General features: G+C 52.8%; 1 protein-coding gene and 1 long non-coding RNA gene across 51 annotated transcripts in view; one reads left to right on the forward strand and one right to left on the reverse strand.

The window, feature by feature from the left end:
• The window catches only part of ERI3 (ERI1 exoribonuclease family member 3), a 127,106-nt gene extending 100,914 nt beyond the window's left edge, over positions 1–26,192 (forward strand). For 20 of the 50 annotated variants that reach the window (XR_011431455.1, XR_011431468.1, XR_011431454.1 and 17 more), the window contains 2 exons: positions 490–589; positions 25,655–26,192. Coding sequence is in view for 39 of the 50 variants with exons in the window: in XM_070248564.1 (XP_070104665.1) it covers positions 490–589; positions 25,655–25,737 (183 nt within the window). In the remaining 11 variants the exon portion in view is untranslated. Of the gene's footprint in view, positions 1–489; positions 623–15,268; positions 15,354–25,654 lie in introns of all 50 variants that reach the window. The other 30 variants (XM_014737338.3, XM_023631466.2, XM_070248556.1 and 27 more) reach the window with 4 other exon arrangements.
• LOC111771067 (uncharacterized) lies at positions 15,389–21,798 on the reverse strand. Its single transcript, XR_011431526.1, has 3 exons — positions 21,669–21,798; positions 15,654–15,748; positions 15,389–15,546 (listed from the first exon to the last, which is right to left on the reverse strand). It is a non-coding gene; the product is annotated as an uncharacterized lncRNA (long non-coding RNA).
• Positions 26,193–26,282: the final 90 nt, after the last annotated feature.

Here is a 26,282-nt window from a genome sequence, read left to right on the forward strand (position 1 = left end):
GCCCCCTCTGGCTTCAGTTTTCTTTCTGTGGATTGAAGTCTGGATACGTTGGTCTCCAAGTCCTTCCTGACACCAGTCTGTGACTAGTAATACTGTGGGGAAGGAGCCCAGCAGAGTGCTGGGACTCTGAAGAGGGGGGATCTAACAAGGGGTGCCTGGTGAAGGGGTGCCCTGAGGGGAGGAGGTGTCCTGATAAGGAAGATCTTAGCAAATGAGAGCTCTCTAGAGAAGAGCCTGGTGAGGGGGCACCCAGTGAGGGCTGGGGGCCTCTGATGGGGAGATACCCAGGAGAAGGGAGCTCTAGAGGAAGAAGGGTTTTTCCTCTGGTGGGGGGCCCTGGTGGAAAGGGGACCCAGCAAGGGGACTCTCAGGAGGTGGCATGAGGAGAGTAAACCCCTGGTGGGAAAATCTGGGGGTGGGTATTGGTGAGTGATGGGTTGGTTCAAGGGTCAGGGCCTCTGTTAACCACTCTTGCCTCCTGTCTTCCAGGCTTACAGCTTCGCCATGGGCTGCTGGCCCAAGAATGGACTTCTAGACATGAACAAGGGCCTCAGCCTGCAACACATAGGCCGGCCCCACAGCGGCATTGGTCAGTCCCTCCACATATCCCCTTGGCAGCTTGGTTAGTCCCTTGCCCGCATGCCCCAGTCCCCTGGCACACAGAGGGGTTCTGTGGCTCATGCAGTGCTCTAACAGGGCACTCTCCATAGCTGGGGGGAGTGGGGAAGGGGAGTGGAGTGAGGGGAGAGTGGAACCAGACCATTGGGAAAGATCTCTCAGAACAACATTTAGGAGGAAGCTTGGGTCTGGGCTTTGGGTGGGTCACAAGTGGCCTTGGATTCAGGCCAAGGTACCCCCACCCCCGGCTGCAACTCTGGTGGGTGATGTCCTCAGAGGTGGGGGCACATTTCAGCTTACCCACTCCCCACAGAGCTGGAGAAGGCTGTTTAATATTGTTTCAAGTCTGTGGCCACTAAACTGGGCGATCAATGGGAGTTAAGGAGATGAATTATTTAAACCTCACCAGCTTTTAATTAGTCGGGGTCCTTCTGACCGATGGCTCCGTCCACAGGGTATTGACTCCCTCGCAGGAGCAGCAGCCTCCAGTGAGTGGTGCCTGGCTTGGGAGTGGCCACTTGGGGTACCAGCTGGGGTGCACCCTCAGGGGGATTCCTGCTTAGGAGGAAGCTGGAGTGGCTGTGGTTCTAGGCATTGGAGGCTTGGCTAGCTTCTGATATATCAGTATGGATATGTGTCTGTCTGAGTGTGTGTGTGTCTGACACCTTCAGCTGAATGTCTCTGTGTGTCCATCTAAGAATATATACGTGTCCATGTATGTGTATATCTATTTGAATGATGCATTTGTGTAACAGTATATCTGTGTACATTTTCGTGAGGTCACGTGTCTGTATATAGAAGCAACCATCAGCCTGTATGTGTATCCATCAGAAAGTGTATCTGCTTGTTTCTGTATATCTTATTTGTGTGTGTGTGCACACGTGTGCCTGCAAATGCTTTCAAGCAGGGTACTTGACAGGCATAGGCTTTGTTCTAAGTAGGGAGGAGCAGGGGTATTTCTGAGTGGCCCTATGGCATTGTCGTAACCTGTGTACCTTTCGGGAGGTATGGGGAGAGGGGGCTGGCAAGATACACCAAAATGATCCAGTCACCTGCTACAGACTAGCCCCTCATCCTTTCCATAGACATCACTGGTGCCCAGTGGGTGCTAGGCATACTGAGTGGAAGTTCCTGTCCTCAGGGAGCTCACATCCTGGGAGGAGATGGAGACTGGCAGTTGCCACCAGGGGTACTAAGGGCCATTATAGAAACACTTGGGCTGCCCCAAGGGAGGTTTCCCCTGTCTTCAGTTGCCAAGGTAGCTTCTCCTTCTTCATTTACATTTCACCGACTTCAGGGATGCCCCACGTTGTTCTTGTTGGGACACCCCAAGGCTCTCCTGAGGTCCAGGGGAAAAGAGGAAGTGGTCAGTGGGCCATAGCAACTGCAGTTACCTCCCATAGGAGCTGTTCCATCCAACCTAGAGGAGACCCCAAGCCTAGCAAAGTCATATGCCTGAGAGGTCAGCAGGAAGTTTCCTAGAGAAGAGGGCACTTGAGTCAGGGCATCCTTGAAGGATGAATAGGAGTTTGCCAGGCAGAAAAATGGGGGAAGGGTTTCTACCTAAGGGGACTGTGTGTACAAAAGCACAAGGGCATGAGGAAGCCCAGCATGTAGAGGACAAGTTCAGACATCTACAAGTAGTTTCCTGGGACTGGAGTGGGACATTTGGGTTATAGAACAGCTAGAAAGTAAATGGGGAAATAAGCAGGCCTCAAAAGCCAGGTTAAAGGGGGTGACAGAGGAAGTTTGTGAGTGAGAACAACATGGTCAGAGCTGTGATTCAGAATCAGTGAGGCCATTTGTTCAGCACAGACTAGCTCTAAGCAGGTGCTCAAGAAGTGGTCTGGGTGAGTGAATGAGTAAAATCAACGAAAGAGAGATGGGAAAGGGAGGGACCCGAGAACCAGTGAGAAGACTTGCACTGGCCCTGGGGAGGAGGAGCTGCCAGAAATTGAGTCCAGCTGGTGGGAGGATCCAGTGGAACTGGCTTAAAGCACGCTGCACAACGTTGAGTTGGGTGCCCTGCTTCTGTGTGTCTGTCCCAGGGGGTGCTTGTGAGAGGAAGGGGTCCCTGCTTCCGACTCTTTGCTGCTTCCTGGGATTCAGTGATGCCCATCTTGTCTGTTCACCCAGGTTGACTCTGGGTTAGGACCCCTGAGGTGTTCTCTCCTTCAGAGATGAAGGTTCTTCCATCTAGGTGGGCCCCAGGTGACAGCCCAAGGCTGAGTGACAATGTGGTAAGGGCTGTGGAGCCAGAAGTTCTGGCTTTACCACCCAGAGCCCTGTGACTTTAGACAAGGGACAATGCTACCCACCTCTCCGGGCTGTTGGGCAGATTCAGTGAAGTCACCTGTGTAAGAGGCTTGTGCAGTGCCTGGCACCCAGTGGGTGCTCAGGGAGCTCCCTCCTCTGCTGCCCTGCCAACAGCAGATCCCCCCCAGGGCACTGGGGGTTCCTGGCACCTAGTCTTTTTATCTTGGAATGCAGAGGGCTGCCCTGCCAGCTCCTGGCTGGCTCTGAGGGGTGGGTGAGGGTGTGTGGAAGGGAGGGAGGATGCAGGGCATTAATTGGGCTGGGAGAGGCAGGGAGGGGAGGTGTGGGTTTTGAGCAGTGAGGTTAATGGCCCTCGTGCCAAAGAGACAGCTTTAATGAGCTTCAGCTGGCGGTGCCCCGAGTTACTGTGCGTGCTAAAAGGGTCGCGCTGTAAGAGTTTGATGTGGACTGTTTCCCAGCCCTGGGGTCAAGGGTCAGCTCCCGTCACTGGCCACTCAGGCTGGTCCTCAGTGACATGGTGCTAATTAACTGTGTGAGGAGCTGCCAGCCTGGAGTGGGGAGTGGTATGTATCTTAGTGGGGGGTGAGGCGGCATTGGTGATGCCGGGTAAGGGTTCTGCAGATCCCACCACTTAGCCATCTCCAGGATCTGCTTGGTTCTCCCACAATACCATGGGGGGCAATGTGCAAGTCACTAATTACCGTAGGCCCTAGAGGGATCTCCTGAGCCTCTTTTCTAAGGTATGTGTGGTAGGGGGAACCTGTTGGGCCTACCTGGCAGGGCCTCCTGCTGAGCACTGGTATGCTGGAGTTGCTGAGAGAGTAAGGGGGCAGGCATGCTGGTGGGGCTGACAGGGGCTGTAGCAGGGAGAGGGCTCTCTGGCATGGATGTGCATGGCTGATCTTTGAGTTTGGAGGGGAGCCGTGGGAGTGTTGGGGTAGAGGAGTGACCTGGTCAGAGTTGGGCTTCAGTCAGAGCAGTCTGAGAGTTCGTACAGGGAGAACTATGAGGAGAAACTGCAGAAAGGGTGGCCACAGCAGGGATACAGTGAGGTGGGTGGGAGGTAATGGTTAATTCGGAGCCAGCAGTGGCCGTGGGAGTGGAGGCAGGGACTTGTTCAGTGAATGTTTACCTTGCACCTACTATGTGTCAGGAACTATGGTAGGTGCTAGAAATGTATTGGCAAAGATGACACAGTGCCTTGCCCCCTCGGAGCTCACAGGTACAATCATCAGGAAGGCATGATGGCTTGGCCCTGGGGACCGAGGGAGAGGTAGGGCTCAGGGACGGCGCTCTGGGCAGAAAGGGGCTGTTGATAGCTGTCAGCGCGGCCCCTTACTGAGGGGGAGGGACGCCTCCTCTTGGGGGAGTGGATTTGGCTTCCTCCTTGGGAGCCTGGTGAACAGGGTGGCGTGGAGCAGATTGTGGGTGAGGAGAGACTGCATGTTTGTAGAACTGCTGGGCCCATGGCTGCTGCAGTGGGCTCGGGCAGCTCCCGAGGCAGGGCAGCCTCCACAGGGGACTGCTGAGTGCCGTGTGGTCCTCCTTTGATTTCAGCAAAGGGTCAGCAAGATACTCACATTATCTGGGGGCATTTTATAATAACTAATTTAATTTTCACACCAATCTTATGCAGGCAGGCATCATCATTCCCATTTTACAGATTAGGAAGCTGAGGCTCAGTTAAGTGATTTGCCTGAGGTCACACAGCCAGTTGAATTGAGGAGCCAGGATTCAAACCCAGGTTCTTCCGAGCACAAAGCCTGTGTTCTTACCATGGTGCTGAACTAGGAAGCATCTTTGTGGTGCCAGGCTTTGTGCTTCCAACAGAGGCGACGAGGAAGAAAACAAGCTCACATCCCTCGCTTCCCTCCGTGTCATGTGAAATGTGCAGGCCTTGACAAAGCTTCGCTAGCAGCAACTGAGGAAGAAAGGAAAGGAGGCATTGCCACCGCTTCACCCGTGCCACAGTCACCCTCAGAGCCAGGGCCCTACAACTACTGCCTTCTGACCTCCTGACCCGACAGTTCTTACTCTGGTTCCAGTTTGCTCTCCACCTCCTGGCCCAGGAAAATCCTGCCTGTCTTCCAGGGGCCAACTCCTCTGGCAATCTCGGCTGGTCCTCCCAGCACCAGTGTACGGAATACAGCCTTGGGTCCTGATGATAATTTGTTGGGGGTAGTGATCAGGCCCTACCTTCTTGACCTCGCTAAGGGCAGGACCTGGGCCTCCTTCCCTTCTTTCTCTTTTGAAATCCACATAAGAAATGTCAGTAAAATCTCACCTGTTGTTGGGACGTGGAGGCCCCACACACTGCTGGTTTCAGCTAGCTGGGAGAATAACTGGAACTTTCTCTGATGCCCAGCTGGGTGGTGCTGCCCTGGTTGCTTAGTGCCTCTGCTCAGGGACTGAGGAGGGTCCCTCTGAGGCTCATGGTAAAGCAGGATGGCCAGACACCAAGAAGGTTCTCTCAGGAGCTTCTTGCCCAGCATGGTTTGGCTAGAGAGCTGGGCTGGCAGGTGGCAGGTGGGGGCCTGGCCCCAGGTGGGCAGTACTGGCCAGTGGTGTCCCCTGAAGGAGTGGGGTGTCTATCAGGAGTCCAGTCAGAGCGCATTAGCTCTGTGACACGGATCTCATTAGCGCCCGTGAGAGGTGTCACTGCGGGAGAATCGTCGGCTCAGGGAGATGCTTGTACCAAAAGGAAGAAAGGACAGTGACAGCCTTTTCTCTGCCGCCTCTGCTGCCACGCTCCCTGGGCCGCCCGCCCTCCTCCTCGTGGGGGGGTGGGGGTGCTGGCTAATGAGCTCGTCTCCAGTACAGCTTTGCCTTCCCCTCCTTGAAGTTCCCAGGTCCCTCTGAAGACCTCAGGCCTGGGATTAGCACACACCAAACGCCAGCCCCCCTCTTGCCCAGCAGGAAGTTCCTTCTGATCACCCTGCTCTTGCTACCATCCATCGGCAAGGGAAAGGAGGGGGGCCAAGACAGCGCCACTGTGGCGGGGGGAGGGGCTTTCACCCGTGGGAGGCTCAAGCCCTCTGCCTCCTCTGACCAAGTGACCATGTCTACTTCTCTGACATGGGTCTTTCTTCTAAGAGGTGTGATCTCTACCCCTCCCTTCTCCATGATAACTCCTATCCCAGCAGTGCCCCCATCCCTATGGTGACCCCTTCTCGCAAGGCAGGGAAGAATGTGGGGACTCTGGCTGAGGGTTCAGTGGGTAGCATTTAGATCTGATCTGATACAGGACTTTCTGGCTCAGCTAGAAGGCTTCACAATCAGTAAGAGCCCAGTGTCTGGGCTTCAGATGACCTGAGGCTGGTGAAGTATTGATATGAGGCCCCTGCAAACCTAATAGTCTTCTCTCTGGCTGTCCCAGAGATGCAGTGAGGTACCTCACCCCCAACCCCCGCTTCAGCTATCTTCAGGGCTGGGAGGGGAGGAGTCAGCTCAGCTGTCTTATGGGGAGGGGGCAGAGACAGCTGGAGTGCCTGCTTCCCCAGCACTACCCTCCTTGCCGACTCCTGTCCAGTTCTTTCTGGTGTGGCCCAGAGAAATTGAAGAGAAGGGGAGATGGAGGGCCATGTCTCCAGGCATTGGCAGCCTCCAGTGGCCTGCCTGGATAGTGCTCAGGGAGAGGGGTGCTCACTCCTTCCTCCCTAAGCTGGCACCCTTGGAGCCCCAGAGTCATCTGAGGAATTGGTCCTTGTCAGACACCAGGCTCTAGTCTTTAGTAGCAACCATAGATGGAAAAATTGGATAGATGGATGGACAAGTGAACTGATGGGTGGATGGAGGAAGGTTCTGGTGTATGTATGTGTGTGTTGTGTGTGTGTGATGTCCTGGGAAGTACAATCTTTGTTTCCCTACCTTCCTAGCCCCAGGCTGGCCTGGCCTCCCCTTGTCTCTCTCTGTATCTGCTGTCAAACCATCGCAGACGTAAATGACAAAGAAATCAGAAAGACAGATCAATGCCGGCCAAATTAGCACTTGCAGATAGACTGTGCGGGGATGTCAGCGCCCTGACCCCTGGTGATCTTGCAGCCTCCGCTGCTGATATTATGCAAATTGCATCCATCTGGCAGGACCTGCGTGCTGGCTGCTTCTACTCAGGAGTAATGGGCTGGGGGTGGGCGGGAGTGTTGGAGCAAGAGTCGATGGAGTGAGTGTGTGCGTGTGTGTGCATGTGTGAGCATGTGCTTGAGTGTATGTGAGGGCGTGCAGTGCCCACCAAGCACTGGGCGGTGATGGAGTGATTGACAGGGCAGATAAGGGGCTGCATTGGATTCCTTAGGGCTGGGGGATTAGGAGCAGCCACAGATGGGAGATAACTGGACTTCATTTCAGTTTATTTTCCTCCTTATCCCCTCTCCCCACCTTCACTCCCCGAAAAACACAATCTTTGTAGTTTGCGTTTTCATCAATATTTGCAAGTCATTACCACTGGTTTAAGGTGAGAGACAATGTCAGGGCCCAGACCAGTCCAGCCCCTCCCCCAATCCTGTACAGGTCTGGTACCCTGAGGGTAGCTAGAGCAGCCCAGACAGCCTTCACTCCAGTGGTGTTCACAGCATCCCCTCCTCCCAGGCCCACAGTACTCATGGGACAATCCATACCTCATGGACCAGCCCTACTGACCTACTTCATCTGACCTAATGTCACCACAGTCCTTAAACTGGGCCCCTGCCCCTCCAACCTGAAGCTGCTGTGTGACATCCAGCATAGGTGCTTCTGCCCCTGGTACTAGCTGGGGCCCCTGGGAGCTGCTCTTTGTCTTCTGCAGGGCTCTAGACCCTTCCCCACAGCTCCTCCTGTCCTTGACACTATTGACCAGGGCCCAGACCCCAGCTGGGCAAAATGAGGCCTGTGGCCTAGGAGAGAGGAATTCGTTTGGTCTGCTCTGAATCCTCCATCAATACCAGTATCCTTCCACAACATTTGCTGAGTGCCAGATGTAGTATGGAAGACTTTGTTATCTCAATGAATTTCCAAACACTGTGGGATAGGGGCTGTCACCTCTAGTGAGGCAACTGAGGCTCCAGAAGGTTGTTATTCACCCAAGACTGCAGAGCAAGGAGGTGGGAGAGCCACAATGTAAGCACACATCTGTCTAGGGTCAGAGCTCTTAACCACCAAGCTCTACCTCCTCACCGCCCTGCCACCAGCCTCAGACATCACACATCACCACGCCTGGATCCATTTAAGGGAACCATCCTTGTACAGTAGGCAGGCAAGTTCCTTCAGCTCCTAGCCTCTAAACACAGACCCTGACCCAGACGAGATCCCCTGCCAGGCTGAATCAGACTGAAGGGGACAGGATTCAAACGCATCCCGCCCTCAGGAGCTGTGTGTCTGAGACAATTGGGCTGTAGCAAGAAGGACACACAGAGGACAGAATGCACCCAGCAGCTGAGCCCGCCCAGGGATATGTCACGGCACGTGGCATCCAGGCCCCTGCAGCTCAGAGAGAGGGGCTGAGCAGCTTAGGCCAGCCAGCTGTGGTGGCTGAGGGTATAGCTGTCTCAGGGGCCCCTCCAAAACTGGGTCCCTGCTGTACCCTCCCACCAGGCAGGGTTGGGAGCTGGGAGGGCTGGGGACATGTCCGGGGACACGTGTGCAAGGGGAACTTGTCCTAATGAGGAGAACATGGCTGCTAGTTAGGCAAGGGGCGGGCGGGGAGCCGCAGAGCTGATTGAAGGCAGGGGCAGGGGTCAGACAATTAGGCCCAGATCCGGCCGTTTGATGTGAGTTCTGAGGCCTCAAAGCCTCCCTTCAGCCCGCTCCCTCCACTCCCTCCTCTCCCTCCTCTTTCCTTTCTTCTTCTGCCCAAAGGCAGGAAGGATGGAAACGCTTACTCTCACTGTTACTATTATTAAACTCTGTGGCAGGCCAGGCAGACCCCAAGACTCTTGCCAACAGGGGGCACCCCAGACCCCCAGGAGGCTCCTTGGGCCCCAGGGGGTCATCTGGCCAGAAGTCAAGGCCAGCCTGAGGGCAGGGATGGGCTGAGCCCCACAGCAGGGTAACCCTGCTGCCTCTCTTACTTCGCATGCAGAAGTGAATGGGGCCGCCCAGTGGGGATTTGGGCACAGGGCTGCCTGGGCCACGTTCCAGGCCTGCTTTGAGCATCACCTCCTGCAACCACCTAGTTCTTTTCTAGTCTGTCCTGGGGTTTGGGGATGAGAGCATGGTTCATTCATGCTTATACCCCATCACACAAATAGTTGTCTGCAGCAGTCACACCAAAACCTTGCCCCACAAGATAAAGATACATAGAGCCACACAGCCCCACAGTACCGTCACATTCACACACCAGAACACCCCCCCACACCCGCACCCCAGACGTCACGGCCACGCTTACCATCACAGGGTCCCCTACTTGAGTCACACCCACAGGGTCTTGCACAAAAGCCCTGACTGTCTCCTGTGGCAGGGCCCTGGGAGCGCAGCCCCTCCCCTAGAGTAGCTGGGAACAGCAGTCGGATCTTGTGTCCAGGGTGAGTGGGAACCGGGCCCCTCCAGTCCCCCACCCTAGGAAATAAGCCTAGAGAGCTGGTACTGACCAGAGAGTGGGAGGAAGCCAGATTGGGGGGGGCAGTGGGGAGAGGGAGGGTGGGAGCAGAGATAAATGTTAGCTCATTTCTTCCGTAATTAGTTACTCCCTCATCCCCGCGTTGTAATTGTGAACAAGCTGTAATGTTTAATTAGTCTGTAAATGAAACCCCAATTTCATAATGGCCTGGCTGACAGGGCTAAGTGAGCAGGGGAGGAGGCGGAGGGGAGGTAATAGGCAGGGCCTGCAGGAGGGAGGCAGACTTGTGGGATCACCTCCTCTTCAGCCCCAGCCTGGCCTCTCTGGGGGGAGGCTATGGGACCAGTCCAGTACTTGCACTCCTGCCTCTAATATCCTCTCCATCGGCTCTTCCTACCAGAAAAAGGAGAGAGAAGGTGAGGTGCCTGACATCCTCCCTCCCTCTGCCGCCTCCCCCATTCTCTGTTTGCCTTACCACAATCACAGCCCCATCTAGATGCTTCTGGTTGGAGAAGCTGACTCTGGGGACCCAGGCCTTATGACCCCAGCAAGGATGATGGCTCCTCCCTAGGTCCAACCTTCTCCCTCCCCAAATCCTCCTACTAAGAGACCTTTGCTTGGCACGTGGACCTCAAGATCTGGTTGGCCCTACATCTAAAGGATCCAGTAATTGGCATAGGATAGGCCCCTCCCCCTCCAGTCCCACCGCTAAGCGGAATCCACGTGCGATGCTGACACCCCAGGCCTGACCTTCCTCTTAGTAGGTATCACTGCAGACTGTGATAAACCGGAGCTGCCGCAGGGGGGAGCCCCTGGCCCCACCGCTGCCTCATCGGTCTCTCCCTGTCTCCCCTACAACATCCTCACCGCCTGCACACGCCCCCGCCCCGCCTGCTGCGGCCATAAATCTCAATTTACGAGGGCGGCTCTGGTGGGGGAGGGAGGCAGCGCCGCTAATGACGGCTCCTCAGCCGGATTTTTCATGTTGCACAGTCATAAATTTTTAAGAACAGCATGGGCAGCACGTTAGCGAGTTATCGAGGCTGCCTCCGTGCTGGCTGCCTAGCTCCAAGAGAGCAGAGACCCGGTAGGGCAGAGGAGGCGTTTGGGATGAGGGTGGAGAGACGCGGCAGCCAGACCAGTCTGAGGCAAGGGTAAGGCTGGGCCAAGCGTGAGCCTTTGCACAGGGTGAGAAAGTGCCGCCACAGCAGCCGGGAGCCCAGGACAGGCACGCGGTGGGATCAGGCGTGTGGGCACACAGACCATGGCGTTGGGAGGTGCTGATGGATGCCTCTCCTCCAGGACTTGACACCATGATGTACGGGGAGCCTGGAGACATATGGATTTTCAAAGTGGCCACTTTGAATAGAATTACAAACCCTGACCATGTGCACAGTGAGGCCTCTGCCCTGGCAGAGCTACATTTGGTTCATAAACAAGGTGCCTTTTAGATGGTTATGGAGAGCTAGAGTCCCTGGAACCACCAAGAGAGATCCCTGGGGAAATGCCCACAGAGGGGGTGGATCTATGGATATGCTGGAGCCAGGAGCCAAGCGGACCTCCTCCTAGTTAAGGCTCATCACTTCCAGGTTGTGTGGTCCTGAGTAAGTCATTCACCATCCTGAGCCTTGTTTCTTCCTCTTTAAAATGGTGTTGAGGGGGCTGGCTCCGTGGCCGAGTGGTTAAGTTCGCGCGCTCCGCTGCAGCGGCCCAAGGTTCGGATCCTGGGCACAGACATGGCACCGCTCATCAGGCCACGTTGAGGCGGCGTCCCACATCCCACAACTAGAGGGACCTGCAGCTAGGATATACAACTATGTATGGGGGGGGGGGGGGTTGGGGAGATAAAGCAGAAAAAAAAAAAAAAGATTGGCAACAGTTGTTAGCCCAGGTGCCAATCTTTAAAAAAAAATGGGGTTGATGTTGGCCCCTACCTCTCAGGCTTACTATGAAGGTGAAGGAGATAATGCATTTGCAAGTACTGTAAAACCCTGAGTACAAGCTAGCTCCATTCTCTTTCTGAATCTCTGGAAAATTTTGAGGGGAGTGTCTTGGGAGGAGATCCCTCTGGGAGATGGTGGGGTGTTCACTTTTGTTCAGTTGTTCATTCAGAGGATGTTTGCTGAGTCTTCTGGGTGCCAGGCCAGTCCTGGGTTTTCAGAGGTGAGGGATGTTCCTTGCTGGGAGGCAACGTGAGCACTTGTGGCTGAGGTGGCTCAGTGTTCCCAGCCCTAGGCCTGGTCCCACCGCAGGGTCCATGGCCCTAGGCCTCAGGGTACTGAGAGGCCCACACAGGCCCCTTGCAAGCCTGCAGGCCAAGAGCTTACCTGAGTTTCCTGATCTTTGCAGCTGAGGATTGGTGATCTTGACCGCCTCTCAGGAGCCACAAGCACAAGGCCAAGAAATGAGATGTTGCTCTAGTTAGCAGAGGGGCTGTTAGTGTGTGTTTGTATCGGAGTGTTCAGGATGACTCCTTGGTAAGCCACCAGGACAAATGCTGGTCGTTTAGGGAGAAGAGCGTCCCCAGGCTGGGTCTTGTTGGTGTAGGCGAGGTCCCCTACCCCTTCTCAAGCTGCTCTCCTCATGCCCTCTGCTCTCCGGCACAGTGCCCTCCCTCATATTCTGGAACCTGCCATGCCTTCTCTCACCTCAGGGCCTTCCCATGTGGTTTTATTTACCTTGGGAGCCCCCCATTCTCACCCCTTTGCCTAATTAACTCCTGCTCATCCTTCACAGTGCAGCTCCAAATTTGCTTCCCCAGGGAATCCTTCCCTGACTCCTAGACTTGGTCGGGTCCCCCTCCCCTGTGCACTGCTCCTTCATAGCACGCTGCACCTCCCCTTTATAGCATTTGTCTTGGTGGTAATTAAAAAATAAGTTGTTTAATGCCTCTCTCCCCACTAGACTGTAAGTTCCCTGAGGGCAGAAACTTATGTCTGTTTTGTTCAGCTTGTATCCCCAAAACGAAACAGTGTCTGACTTATGTGGGCAGATAGTATATAAAATGTGTTGTTTTGAATTGAGGTAAATTGAAATGGCCCTGGCCCACCCCTGGGTGCCAGGGCCGGGGTAGGTGGGGGGAGTGCACTGAGGGGAGGTGGTTAGCGAAGTGCCTGGGGCTGAGGTGGTTCCCATTAGTCCTCATGATTAATTCACACCACACTGTGATGGAGTAGGCTTGTCCCCAGTCAGCGCCTCCGCTGGGGCCCACCTGTTAGCGACAAACAAACAAAGGGGATAAATAATGCATTGGGAGCTGAGCCAGGCAAGGCGGCTGTATTGAAATTAATAGGGATTAGCTGAGCAGCTTGAGGATGAAATATTTACCAGGTGGGACTGGGCTTAGGGAGGGCAGCCCCCCTCCCAGAGTCCCCAGGCATAGCTAGGCCCTTCTCCAGGGCATCATTGGCTAGGACTAGGGGGGCCCAACACCACTGCTACCACCCCAGATGCCTCGGTTTGCAGGACAGGCTGGCCAGACTGCTGAGAGCTCAGGTCCCAGTCAGTGTCCTGGCACAGCAGGTCTTGAAATCCAGATACTAGGAAGGAGAAGAGGTGGGGAAGGGGCCAAAGTCTCCAGCACTTTGGAAGCTGGGGACACGATCATGACTGATTTTCAGGGCCTGGGCATGTCTGGGCTTCTAGTGGCAGATGTCAGGGCTAGAGTAGGTCACCTGTGGTCCTGTCCCCTGATCTTTTCCTCCAGTGCTTCCTTTCTTCCACCTAATACATATTTACCGAGGGCCTCTGTGTAGATAACATCAGTGCCCTTAAGGGGTTTGTGGTCCAGCAGGGGTGACAGAGGCAATCACAATGCAGGAACATTGGGTGCTATGGGAGCACACAGAAGGGGTTCCTAATGCAAATGTGGGGACCCAGGTAAGGCCCCTCAGGAAACAGCAAGCTTACGTTCTGAGGAACAAGGCGGAGCTCCAGCTGAGAAGTGAGGGAGGCGCTTTCCAGGCAGAAGGAAGAGCGAGTGAAAAGGCAAGAGGCCAAAGAGGCCTGAACCCCTGGCCCAACAGGAGAGTGGGAAGGATGAGGCCAAGAGGGGAACCTGGGCAGACCCCGGAGCTTTATAAAGGAGTTTGGACACTGTCCTGAGAGCAGTGAGGCACCTCTGGGAGGTGGCTGTTTGTTTCAATTAACTCAAACTTTTTGAACTAATTTTACATTTGCAGAAAAGTTTCTGTATATCTCTTACCCAGCTTTCCTCATGTTGACGTCTTACATAATCACAGTACAATGATCAGCACCAGGAAATTAACGTGGGTAGTATGCTATTAACTAAACTAAAGATCTTATTTGAATTTCACCAGTGTTTCAACTAATGTCTTTTTTCTGTTCCAGGATCATTGAAGGGTTTTAAGACAGGGAGTGAAATGACCAGATTTGTGGCTTAGAAGGACACCAGGGAGGAGATTGTGAAGGGAGGGCACTGCTATCCCCTAGATGAGAGACGGTGGTGCCCTGGACCAGGATGGTGGTGGTGGGAATATAGATTTAGAAATTATTGGAAAATATGTGGTAAATAAAGCTAAGGGGTGGATAAAATTGCCTAGGGAAAGTAGAGAGTGAAAAGGGAAGAGGACCAATGGCAGCTCTGAGCAACCCCACATCTTAGGGGTGCTCAGAAAAATAAGAAGGTACCAAGGAGCTGGAGGAGGGTTGATGGAGAGAGAAGGGGGTGTCACTGAAGCCAAGCAAGGCCTGAGATAGTCCGCTGGGTCGATCTAAACCTGAAAAGCTTCCACTGGCCTTCAGCCCCAGGAGGTCATGGGGATCATTAGAGGAAGCAGTTTGGTAAAGCACTGGTGGGAAATCAGATTGCAGGGTAGGAAATGAGGAAATGAGGCCTGGAGGGGTAGCAACTCGGAAGTTTGGCTATAAAAGGGAGGAGAGATGGGGTACTAGCCACATGGAAAAAGGAGCTAAAGGGAGGTTGTTTTTAAAGATGGGAGAGCTGTAATATTTTACATGCTTTTGTGAAGGAAGCAGTGCAGAGGAAACAACTGAAGCGGGACCAGAGAGAAAGGGAGTTACTCATAATGTAAGGCCCTGAAAAGGCAGCAGGGTTAGACACCAGACCCGGGTGCAGGGGAGGGATGGGCTTTAGAAGCGACAGGATGAGAACAGAGGACTGGCACAGATGCAGAAGAGTGGCTTCTGTGTTTCCTGTGAAGTAGGAGACAGGATTGTGTGGGTGAGGAGGGCAGGGGTGATGTTGGGGCTAAGGGATGTGAGATTTGTGGAAAACAGAAAATTTGAAATTGTCGCTAGGGAAAAAGGGAGACAGAGCCTGCGCACTGATCAGGAACATAGAAGATTGGGCAGTTTTATACACCCACTTGAGGTTGATGACTGTGATTTTATGAGTGGCACAAATCTATATGGTGTGATTTTCTCTAGTCACACTCAGCCTCGATGCAAGCATAGAGAAGGCGGAGTTTGGGTCTTTCCAGGCAAGGGTGATGGAAGGAAAAGGGAGCAAGAGGGCTGAGAATATTAGCAAGAAAGGATTGAGATGATGGACCATGGAATCCAAGCTCCAAAGTGAGGTGTATCGGTTATGTTGCTAGGACAGAAACTTCTTGGTACATGTCCAACATCCATTGCCCTTCTTCCTCACTAAATAGAGCCCCAGTAATTAGGGGAAGCAGTATGTACCCAGTTAAAAGACTACTTTTTTTTAGCATCTCATACAGCTAGATATGGTTATGTCTCTGAGTTCTGGCCAGTGAGATAAAGGAAAAGTGTTGTGTAGGACCTCCAGGAATAATATTTAAAGGGAAGTGACTTAGCTGGAAAGTACATTATTCTTGCTTTTTCCTTCTTCCTCTTTAGTAAAATGTGGATATGATGATTGGAGCTCCAGCAGCCATTTTGGACCATGAGATATCCTGGAAATTGTAAGCAACAAGCTGAGAAGGTCAGGGCAAAAAGAAACCTGAGCCTCTGATGACACTTTGTGGTGCTGTGGACTTTTAATCAACTTAGATTACAACCTATAGACATAAGAAAAACCTTTCTTAGTAAAGTTGTATTTTCTTCTCTCTCTGTTTTCACGTGGGTTCCTGTCTAAACTTGACTCTCTTAGCCTTCTTAGCAACGTGGCAAGCGTCCTGAGATATAGAAAGAAACAATTTGATCAAATGTTTGGAGAGAGCATAACAAGGGTTACCAGCTGCCTAGCCTGAAATAGCAGTGTCCTCGTTGCCCTTTGCCCTACCTTCTCCATTCTGCCAAGTTTACGTTATAGAGTCCACTTGTTATGTCCTTCTCTTTCCTGCCTTTTACATTCTGTATGAGTTGGTATGCTTTCACCTACAAGAAAAAGAAAGCCCAATTTAAACTATCTTAAATAGTAAGTGGATTTATTATCTCCCAAAAGTTTGAAGATAAGGTGATCCTAGGGTTGGTTAATTCGGCATCTCAGCAATGTCATCACGGACCCAGATTTTTTCCATTTTTCTGTTCTTTTATCTTCAGCACGTTCTTTGCAGGCCAGCTCCCCTCAAGGTTGGAAGATGGTTTCTGCAGTCCCAGACATTATGTGCAGACATGAAAACATCCAGCAGAATATAAAGGACTATTTTCCCCTTGTGCTTCTCTTCTTAAGAGTGAAGAAATTTTCCTTGAAGGTCTTTCAGCAAACTTACCCTCCTGTCTCAGGAGCCAGAACACAGGGCCACCCCTAAACCAATGCTAGCGAGGGGGATAGAATCACCACAAATGGCTCCAACTGTGGAGGAGTGACCTTGCACATGAGGGAGGAGTGGGCTCTGCCAGCTTGGCAGAGAGGGAATGGCTGTGGGTAAGCAGTCAAAAGCAGACAGGAAAAAAGTGAAGACAGGAGGGAGAGAGTAGAGGTATAAATGGTTTCAAGGTTCCATGCGATGAAAGAAAAAGTGTATTATTGTCAGTAACTAGAGATATTTGAATTTAATATTTCAAAGGAAGAGCAGTGGAAGATGTTAGAAAGGTGGAGGGCGTGACTGTGGAAATGGGTGGAAATAAGATACAATGGAAACGGTCGTTAGTGCTGAGGTCTAAGAACCAAGAGGCTGGCAGTAAGTTTCTCAAAGGACAGGGTGTAGAGGCTGTGACAGGCAGGTCTCTTGGGAAGGAGGTGGCCATGGTCTGGATTGATAGCACATGCTCACAAGAAAGGCTTCAGATAGGCTGCTGGCACGTGGGTCTGGGGCCGGGTCACAGATGCCTGGGCAGTGCAGGCAAGTAGTCTAACCTCTCGTATCCCAGTGTCCTCATTTTGGAAAGAATCTGCCCTGGTTGGTTAGACCATTCTGAAGGGTGTGAGGCCTGTCACCTTCCCATTGGAGCCACTCAAGGTCCCCCAGAAGACAGTCTCACAGGAGACCCCTAGGGACAGCGTCAGGTAGAAGCCTAGTTGGGGCAGAGGTGGTGGCCAGGTATGGCAGATGTGCTCAGCTGTTCTCAGTAGCCACCTCTAACCCTTAACCTCTCCCCAGCCAGGCCTCCTTCACTTGGCCTTAGGTTATCTGGCTGTCCTCTGGCACTTCTAGCTCTGGCATCCAGAGCCAGGAGGAGAGCGAGGCTTCTTGGCCCCTCTACCCGGATGGGGCCTTGGCTGGCAATGAGGAGGGGGAGGCGGGCACCCGTTGTAATGGCCAGAGCAGCCGCCCTGTTACTACAGCGTATTTCACTTTTAATTCTGACATATAATGTAATGATCTTTTTTAAGGCCCGATGATATTATCTGCCTGACTAGATTATTGAGTCTTCATCATCTCCAGATAAATTTATGGCCAGGACGAGGCTCAGGATTTATCATCAGTCAATAGAGCTCGATACTCTAACAAGGCGTGTAATAAGATATACATATTTAATGATCCAAGGGGAGGAGCGCTAATGGGAGCCCAGAGTGAGTAGTCCACGGGGCTGGGGCTCTGCCCTAGGGCTGCCATAGCTGTAGGGGCATGGATATGGTCTCTGCCCTGTGGTTCCCAGCTCTGGCCTTTCTCAGGACTGCCTCAGTCTCCTCCTGGTCAAGAACCTGAGGGAGAGGCAGAGAGGGAAGGAGAGAGGTGGCACTAGGGACAGTGTCAGAGCTGAGGCCTAGGCCTCTTCAGCGCAAAGGGTGTACACGCAGCCCAATGGGGAACTCCTCTCCGTGCCTTGGAGGGGTTGGGGTGTCCTTAGACCTGTACGCCCAGGCCCCTGAGCATTAGGGTGGGCCCACAAGGGGAGGGAGTGCCGGGGCTGCGTGCCCAGGCCACACTGATGGTGACGGATGGTTTTTCATTACAGCCTCTCAGGTCCTGCCCGCGCCCTGTGTGGAAATTCTATTTATTCCCTAATTTGTAAAAATTCCCTCTTTATCTGATCCCAATCAGGGCGGGGTAATTGGCTCTCTGGGGCAGCGGCTGGGGTCCTTGATGAAGAGCTATGTGGATGTACCCAGCCCGGCCCCCACCCGGCCCGCCACTAGGGCCCACAATTAATAATGATTTGCAAATGGCAGACAAGCAATAACACAGAAAGATGTGGCGTCCGCGCTGCCTCTTCATTTCCTCCCCTCGCAGATATAAATGGCCACAGAACAAAAACCCAGCACTATAAATTCTGGAATTAGTTATTCACTGGGATAAATGGGGCCTGGAGCTATCAGCCCCTCTCCCGCCACCCTTCTTGCCTGCTTTGCCTGATTCTGGTCTGTCCCAAGGTGTGTTCCTGAGCCTGACCCCTGGCTCCTCCGCGTCTTTGGGTCCCAGCTCAGTTCCCCAGCTTCCTCCTAGATCCTTCCCCACCAATCTAGCTACCCCTTCCTGTGTGGCCCAGAGTTGGGAGTGGTGCACCTGCTCTGGGTCCATAGCTTCCTCCACCTCCACCTCCACCTCCATCTCCTCTCATTGACCTCTCTGGCTGCCCAACCTGGCTTCTGTCCCCATTCTGCACTGGAGTTTGAATAGAGTTGATGTGTCCTGCCTGGCCTGGGAGTCTGGATCAGGATTGGTCTTGGGTATCTTCTGTGGCATTTGGGGCCAAACCAGTCATCTGCCTGGCCAAGTCTGAGTTGGGCTCCTGGTAGCCAAGTGTGATATAAGTGACATAAGGGGTTTGATGCTGTGCTTACTGGTCAGGCTATTGTGGGATGTTGGCACAGGCGTTTCCGGGCACTATGCCCTCTCGGCCAGGCGCATCCTCTCCCCGCCCCCTAAGTGGCTGTGAGCTGGCGGGTAATGGGCGTGTAATGGCCTCATTTCCATGCCCGGCCTCCAGGAGCGGCGGTAAGTGTTTGATTGCCTTAATTTCCAAACACATCATTATCCTAGCTTTACCAGCGCTTAATAAACACTTTATGAGGATTTTTTTAAAAACATCTTCGGTCCGCATACTTCTCTGAAGTGATAAACTCTAATTAAGTCTAATATTTAAAAATATGGTAATGGTGAGTTGTTTGAATAAGTGGACTGCATTTCTGTAATTTCATTATTACGTAAAACACGCTAATTATTTGGAGCACGCTTATTACGGAGAGAGAAATCGCCTGCTAATCAAGATGAAATTGCCTTTTCCCCTTATTGTAGAACCACCATCATCCTTCACCATCAGCCCTGTGGCACCTCCAGGCACCTCGGTGGGGTGGAGGGGGCCGAGGGGAGGGGCTAGAAGAGGGGTCACTTTGGAGTTGAGGCTGCAAGGGCCCTGTCTCCAAGGGAGCGGGAGGGAACTGCGGGAGGGTGTCTGCGGGGAGAGGGAGTCTGTGGCTGAGGACAGGGTGTCGGGTGGGCCAAGGTAGCCCATCTTGGGGCCCAGAGGATTATGTGGGCCAAGGCTGGGACAAAGAACAAGGGGTTGTGGGATATCAGGGTATAACTGTTGGAATAACAATATTATTGTAATAACAGCAACAATAATGATAACTAACCCAGCCACTATTTTAAGCACTTCAGAAATAAAAACTCATTTCATCTTTCTAACAAGCCTTTGAGGGAAGTAGTTGCTGTAATTAATCATTATTATTCCTATTTTAGAGAAGAAGAAACTGGAATACAGAGAGGTTAAATGAAGTACAGTAACTTGGTCAAGTTCACACAGTTAGTAAATGATGGCATTTGGGTTCGAACCCAGAATCTGAGGATATACAGGGGCCCTCTGCTGGTTCAGTCCTAAATTCACTGCGTAGCCCCTATCTTCCTTTGAGCTACCATTTGCTGTTGTATCCTGAATTGAGATGCTGGCCCCCAGTGTAGAGTTGCCGATTTAATGAAAATATAGGACATCAGTTAAATTCGAATTCCAGATAAACAACAAATAATTTTTTAGTGTATGTCCCTTGTGGTGCTGGGTACATATTTATTCTGGCAGTCCTTTGTTGAGTAGGCTCGGGATTGACCCACTAGCCCTTTGCTCTCAGGTATGCTGCTGCCGAGATGTCCAGACAGACAGACAGATGTGGCAACAAAATGAGGTTCTAGAATATTGACACACTTGGGGTTTGTGCTCTCTCATCTTTACATGGCTGCTGCTCCTTGTGCTGTTCTCCCCACCCCTCCCTTTGCTGGCCCCTGCTCCATGGGCTCTGGCCCTTCCTCACCAGCCCCTAGAGATCGCTAATAAGGTATGTTACCAGGCTGCACTTTTTAGGCAGGAGGCTTCAGGTTGTGTCTGAATCTTCCTTTAGGCAACACTGCTTCATCACCCCATAAGGTCAGCAGCTTGTCACCCTGCTGCCCCGCTGGCCCCCAGTCCAGTTTGCCTCTTTGATCATTTCTTGTTCGTTCTCTTTCTTGGCTCCAACAGACCATGTGTGGGAATTGTATATTTGATAGAGGCATCATTTCAAAAGGGTGGGGAAAGTGTGGACAGTTCAATCAATGGTGACTGGACAACTGGCTGTCCACTAGGGAAAAAATAAAGTGAGATCTTCTATTTCTCACCATAGATAAAAATAAATCCAAGACAGATTAAAATAATATGAAAACTGAAACTACTCAAAGAAAATATATGATAGTTTTCTAATAACACTGGGAGGGAGAAGGCCTAGAAACCGTAAAGGAAATGCCTGGTAAGTTTAGAAGTCCCCATAGAAATCTCAAGACTTAACACATCGAAGCTAAGTCCATCACTGCCCCAGACCTGCACTTTCTCTCTTTGCCTCATCTCCGTGAGTGGCACTAAGATCCGAGACTCCTCTCCTCCAGCCCTCCCAATCCCCTCATTAAGACTTGCTCATTCCATTTCCTAAAAATCTCTTGCCTCCATCCACTTTTCCACATCACCGATGTATCTCTACCTCTATCTCCACTGCCACTGGCCTAGTTCTGGGCTGCCCTTTCTAGCCTGGACCATAGTACAACCTGCTTATCGGTGTCTCTGCCTCAAGGTTTAGCCCTCCAGTCCTCAAATGATAATTCTGAAACACAGATCTGGTCCTGTCCTGTCCCTCCCTAAACATGTTAGTGTCTCCTCATCATTCCCAGAATAATCTTAAGCCCCTTAGCTTAGCATTCAGGGCTCTTCAGGGTTTCCTCTAGCCAGTCACTGCTGACCTTGGCAGCTTCATCTCTTGCCACTCCCCTGCCTCTTAGTCTTCATCACCCCCACTACCTGCTAGACTTCAAATCATTCTGGACACTCTACATTTCCCCTCCAGAAATGTGCCTTTGCTGTTCACTATGCCAAGAACACCTCCCCGCCTCAACCCCAACTTGTTAGCCAGCCCCCTCCCACCTGCCCCTCAGAGCTCGGCTTGACTTTGTCCTTCCAGGAGCCCTTTCTGGATCCTCGGACTGAACGAGGTGCGTTTTCTGGGCCTCCTTTTCTCATAGCACTGCTCACACTGCACGACTGATAGGTCTGTCTCTGAGCTCCTTGATGGCAGGGAGCTACAGGGTCTGTGCAGCCCTGTGACCCAGCATGGCATGTGTGCACCCGGCACACAGAAGGTGTCACTGCGTATTTGCTAAAGGAATGAGTGCATGAATAAATGGTCCTCCAAGAGTTTCCTAGGGCCCCTTCCCTCCTGAGGGTGGCCCTGGCCCAGGCCCTGCTTCCTGTCCTCTGTGGTTCAGTTCCCAGAAAAGAGAAGCTAACTGGAGCATGTGTACACCTCAGGTGGTTGCCCTGTGTGAGCTCTCACAGGGTGTCCTAAGCCATCTGAGCCACCTTTCCACTAGCAGCACCTTTGCCAAGCAGATATTTGACTGCCCTTGGGCCCAGCCAACAAGCTTATCATTTGTTAGGGGCTAGCCCCACTCACCTCTCTCAGGGATTGATGCAGCTGCACCCCTCCCATTATAGTCTTGGCAATATAAAAATATTTCCAAAGTGAAGACTATTCATGCCCAGATAAGAACAGAAGAGTGTCATCTTGTCTCAAGTTGATGACCCTGCAGGAACATAAGAACAGATTTGTCTTCTAGAATTTGGAGGTGAGGAAGACCTGCTCTTGGAGACCTCTAATGTGGGCCCCCACCCTTCCCACCACTTCCCCATAACAGCTTCAGGCTGGCCTCATTAGCTCAGTGAGTGGTGCCAGCAGGTGGGGCTGCTGACCCAGGTGGCCCAGGGCTTCAATAAGAGGACTCTCCAAGAGGCCAGGTTGTCACCATGTGCTGCTGTCTCTCTGAACTTACGGCCTATTAAAGCCCCAGATTTGTCTCTGTGCTGCTTCTGCCCAGTTTTCTTCATTTTCTAACTGTGCCATTGACTTTAAACTCATCAGGAGGTAGCATTGACTTTTATGAAGGCTTCAAGGACTAGAAAAAGAGCCTGGGCTGGAAGCCCATAACTGCCATACCACTATCTTGCTGGGTGAACTGGAACAATTGTCTTCCCCAATCTGGGTCTCTCTTTCTTCTTTATAATGGACCAGCTGCAACAAGTTAGACTCCAGAATGCCCAGTACACAGGATCAGCAGTCAGTTTGTGAAGTGAATGACAATTAGTTTCATTAAATGTGCTGGCCTCTATGTCATCTATGCTATAGATTGTACAGTATACACTTTCTCACCATTGGGTCATCCATAAAATTAGCATCCTTGCCTTCCCTTCAAGAAGAGAAGAGGTATTCCAAACATGAAGCATGTGCAAAGGCATGTGGGTGTATCACCTGTTCAGTCCTCACAATGACACCGGGGGGGGGGGGGGCATCCATTGTCACCCCTAGTGCAGGAACCTGAAGTCCAAAGAAGTCAAGCACCTGCTGCAGGGCACGCAGCCAATGGGCAAAATTAAGACTGGGAACCGGTCTGTGTGACTCCAAAACCCACCATGGCATTTTCAGAGAACACTAAGTGGTTCCTTGAGACTGGAATATGGGGATTGGGGTAGAGAGTGGTAGAGGTGAGACCAGAGGTAGCCGGAACCCGCTTTTGTAGGGCCTTTACCTGTAAGTCATATTAAAGCATGTAAACTTGAAAGTGGGGGCAAGGGGACCGCAGAAGGGATTTAAAGAGAAAAGGACATGATCAGATTTGTATATGAAAGATCACTTTGGCTACAAGAGAATGAATTGGAGGGAAGAAAAGGAGGACAAGCTGTTGTCCTAAGAGCAAGACATGGCAGGGTCTGGCCTGGGGCAGCTTCTAGAAGGAAGGGTAGTGGATGATCAGGCAGAAGATAAAATCATCTTCAGTTCATATTTGATCAGATTTAGGGAGTGAGGGAGAGGGCAAGGTGTCAAGCCTGACTCTCAAGTTTCTTTTTGGGCATTTTGGGGTGTCGTTCACTGGGATGGAGAACACAGGGGACTGAAGAACCTTGGGGGAGAAAATTAGTTCATTACTGGATGTTTTGAGTTTGTATGGATATCTAGAAAAGTGATGTTCCAGAGGCGTTTGGATCTGTGGTCTGGAGCTCCAGCAGAGGTCCAGGCTGGGGATGGTGGTCATCTTCAGGGCTAGTTGAAGGTCTCAGGATCGGGGTGAAACATCCAGTGTGTAGCGTGGGGAGAGGCCAAGGACAGAGACTGGGGCACATGGACCTTTTCCCGGCTCAGGGCCAGGCACAAGTGGGAGGTCAGTGCTCACCCACTGGATGGCTGGAGGCCTGCGGGGAGGGGCTGGGCACATTCACTTGGGCCAGGGGGAGGTAGATTGAGCGATTTAACCAGCAATGAGGGAGGAGCCAGATGAAGTCAATAGAAAACTAATTTTCTTTTCTGCTGGAAGAAATGAGGTGTGTGGCCACTGGGTAATTGCAGATAACGAGGGGACTTATTCTTAATATGCACAGCGGCCATGGTCCCCAGAGTGCAGGAGATAGGAAGGATTGGAGGTGCCCTGACGAGGCCAGAGTTATTTGGGAAGAAAATCACCCTACTGTAGCCCTTTTGATAGTGCCATCACAGCGCCTGGGCCCTCTGGTAACCCTCCCTCCTCCCGGGGGCCTCCTGTCCCATCCCCACCCCCACCCCTCTTGCACAGCTCTTCCTGCCCGGTTCCCCTTCCTGTCAACTGCCAAGCTCCTCCTGTCAAAGCCCCCTCCCTCCACCCTCTACCCCCACAGCACAGGCATACACACTAAGGGAGACAAATGATGGGGCCTCAGCTGAGCGGGGCGCGTGTCCGGCCCATAAACCACGGGGATGGGTCACGTCTGGAGTTGCCATGGCCGCCACTACCTATCCATCTGTCTTCCCACTGTTCTGCCTCAGACCCGCCCTTGTGGCTTCCTGAGTCCCTGCAGGAACAAGGTGTCCCCGTGTCTGGGTCCTGGGTCACCTCTCCATGCCCACACCCACCATGGGTACATTCATACTGAGTTCTGCAAGACAGAACCCTGTGTGACTTGTCTGGCCCAACCCAGAGATCTTATGTGCCCTAAGCAGGGTCTGCAGAGCTGGTGTCTGGCTAATGATACAGGCCCTGGGCTGACCAGCGACTCCTCCCGCTCCCACAGCCCTTTTCTAGCTCTGGTGGGTCCCCTTTTCTAGTCTAAGGTCCTGCAAAGGACAGGCTGTGGGCCTCAGTGGAAGGGGTTGGTCCTTGACAGATGTGGAGGCCTCTGACCCCACCTTGACCTTACCACCCCCTACACACCTGATTATGACATCAATGTATGATACTTCTGCAATCACAGCATCAATCCCATGAGGGTTGGTGGCAGCTGAGGTCCTGGTGATGGCCCAGGAGCATCTTTGGGAGGTAGGAGAGGGATGGGAGGAGAGGCAGGTGAAGGGACGGGGCGTTAGGGCTGCTCTGGGCAGTGGAACAGACAAACCCAGGCACTTGGGCCGTTTCTGCCCTGGGCTTACTACAGAGGGACAAACGCTGGGCAGCTGCACCTCCTGCTGGTGGTGGTGGGACAAGTCCCAACCCACGTCCATGATACTGAGGTCCTGGAGTACCTGTTCCAGCAGCCACCAGGGTTCTAGGACAGTTTTTGTTTCCCACGGAACCAATACTGGAGAAACTGCTATGACAAGGTCTGGCAGGCACATACATATTTAACCTGAGATACGGCCAGAGACACAGCTAAAGCCTGACCAACACCAGCTTTGAGCTTCTTGAGGTGCGAGAGGCAGGGCTGGGGCGTACACAGGTGTATCTAGTAGACAGCAGCTGGCCAGGGTGTTAAAAGGACCACAAACCTGGACCCTCTCCACCTGTTGGGCTGCAAAGGAGCAGGTGCCCAGGCAGGTTGCTGTTGGAGCACATAAGCCTGTCCCCAGGGTGGGAGTTTCCCAGAGCGCTGGACTGGAAGTGCCAAGGCTTGTGCCTTGTCACCAGTGATTATGGTCTGGGCCACATCTACACACGCAAGTGCCGGCAAAGTCACCCTGGCCATGGGCGTGATGAATGGCCACACAGTAATGAAATGGAGACATCAAGGCGGGTGGCGGGAAGACGGAGTGTGGCGGACGGGCCGTCCCCACGCGGCGGCAACAAGAAGGATCGCCCAGCGGCCGGGGGCCGTCAAGGGAGAAATTACACATTTACTCTGCCTTTTTCTTACTGCGACGGCGCCCATACATCACCGCTGGGGCCGGGGCGGGACACGGCGGCCAATTTCCAGCATGAATTATGGGGCTGAGAAGCACTGAGACCAGGCTTCCTGCCGGCCTAGCATCACCCAGCCCAACCTGAAGCTGAAGATGCTGCCACTAGGGACCAGGATCCCGTTTTAGAGCCTGTGGCTCCTGAATCTGACCCTGCTTCCCACCCCCCACCCATGTAAGAGCACAAATAGGCACAAAGGGGAGGAGCTGGGGCCCATCTAAATGTCTTCTCTTCCTCTTTTTAGATGACTGCAAGAACATTGCCAACATCATGAAGACACTCGCATATCGAGGCTTCATCTTCAAGCAGACATCGAAGCCATTCTGATTGGCCTAGGATGGGATGGGGCAGGACAGGGTAGCTGCTTGGCCCAGCCCAGAACCCTCCTCCCCCTCACCAGAGGGGAAAAGGGAGAGTGGCACAGCTCTACGTCCAGAGTGTCCCCCAGCCTGCCCTGTGGGCTTGTGCCCTGGGTAAGGGCTTGGCCACGTGGCCCCTCTGGAGCAGGCACTTTGTGCCCCCCCCCCCCCCCCCCCACCCCTCAACCTCAGCCCAGTATTAGCCCTTCCCGTTGTGGGCCTGGGCTAGGGGGACCCAGGCACTCACCGCCTCCTCCCTGGTACACAGGCTTCTGCAGGGGCCACCAAGCCCCCCTGTGCCCCCTCCCATCCGTAGTGCATGGTGTGTGGTGCCCCCAGGGCTCCAGGACAGATCAGGCCCCACCTTGTGTCTACCCCCATCCCCGCTGTGAACGTGCCACTGAATAAAGTCGGGGAAACGAAGCCCTGGGTGTGTGTGTGAACCAGGCCATGCTGTGCCTGATGCTGTCAGAGGTTAGACTGTGTTCCAGGCTGCTCTGTGCTCAAGACCAC

This window comes from Equus caballus, chromosome 2, assembly GCF_041296265.1.
Source record: "Equus caballus isolate H_3958 breed thoroughbred chromosome 2, TB-T2T, whole genome shotgun sequence".
Lineage (NCBI taxonomy): Eukaryota > Metazoa > Chordata > Mammalia > Perissodactyla > Equidae > Equus > Equus caballus.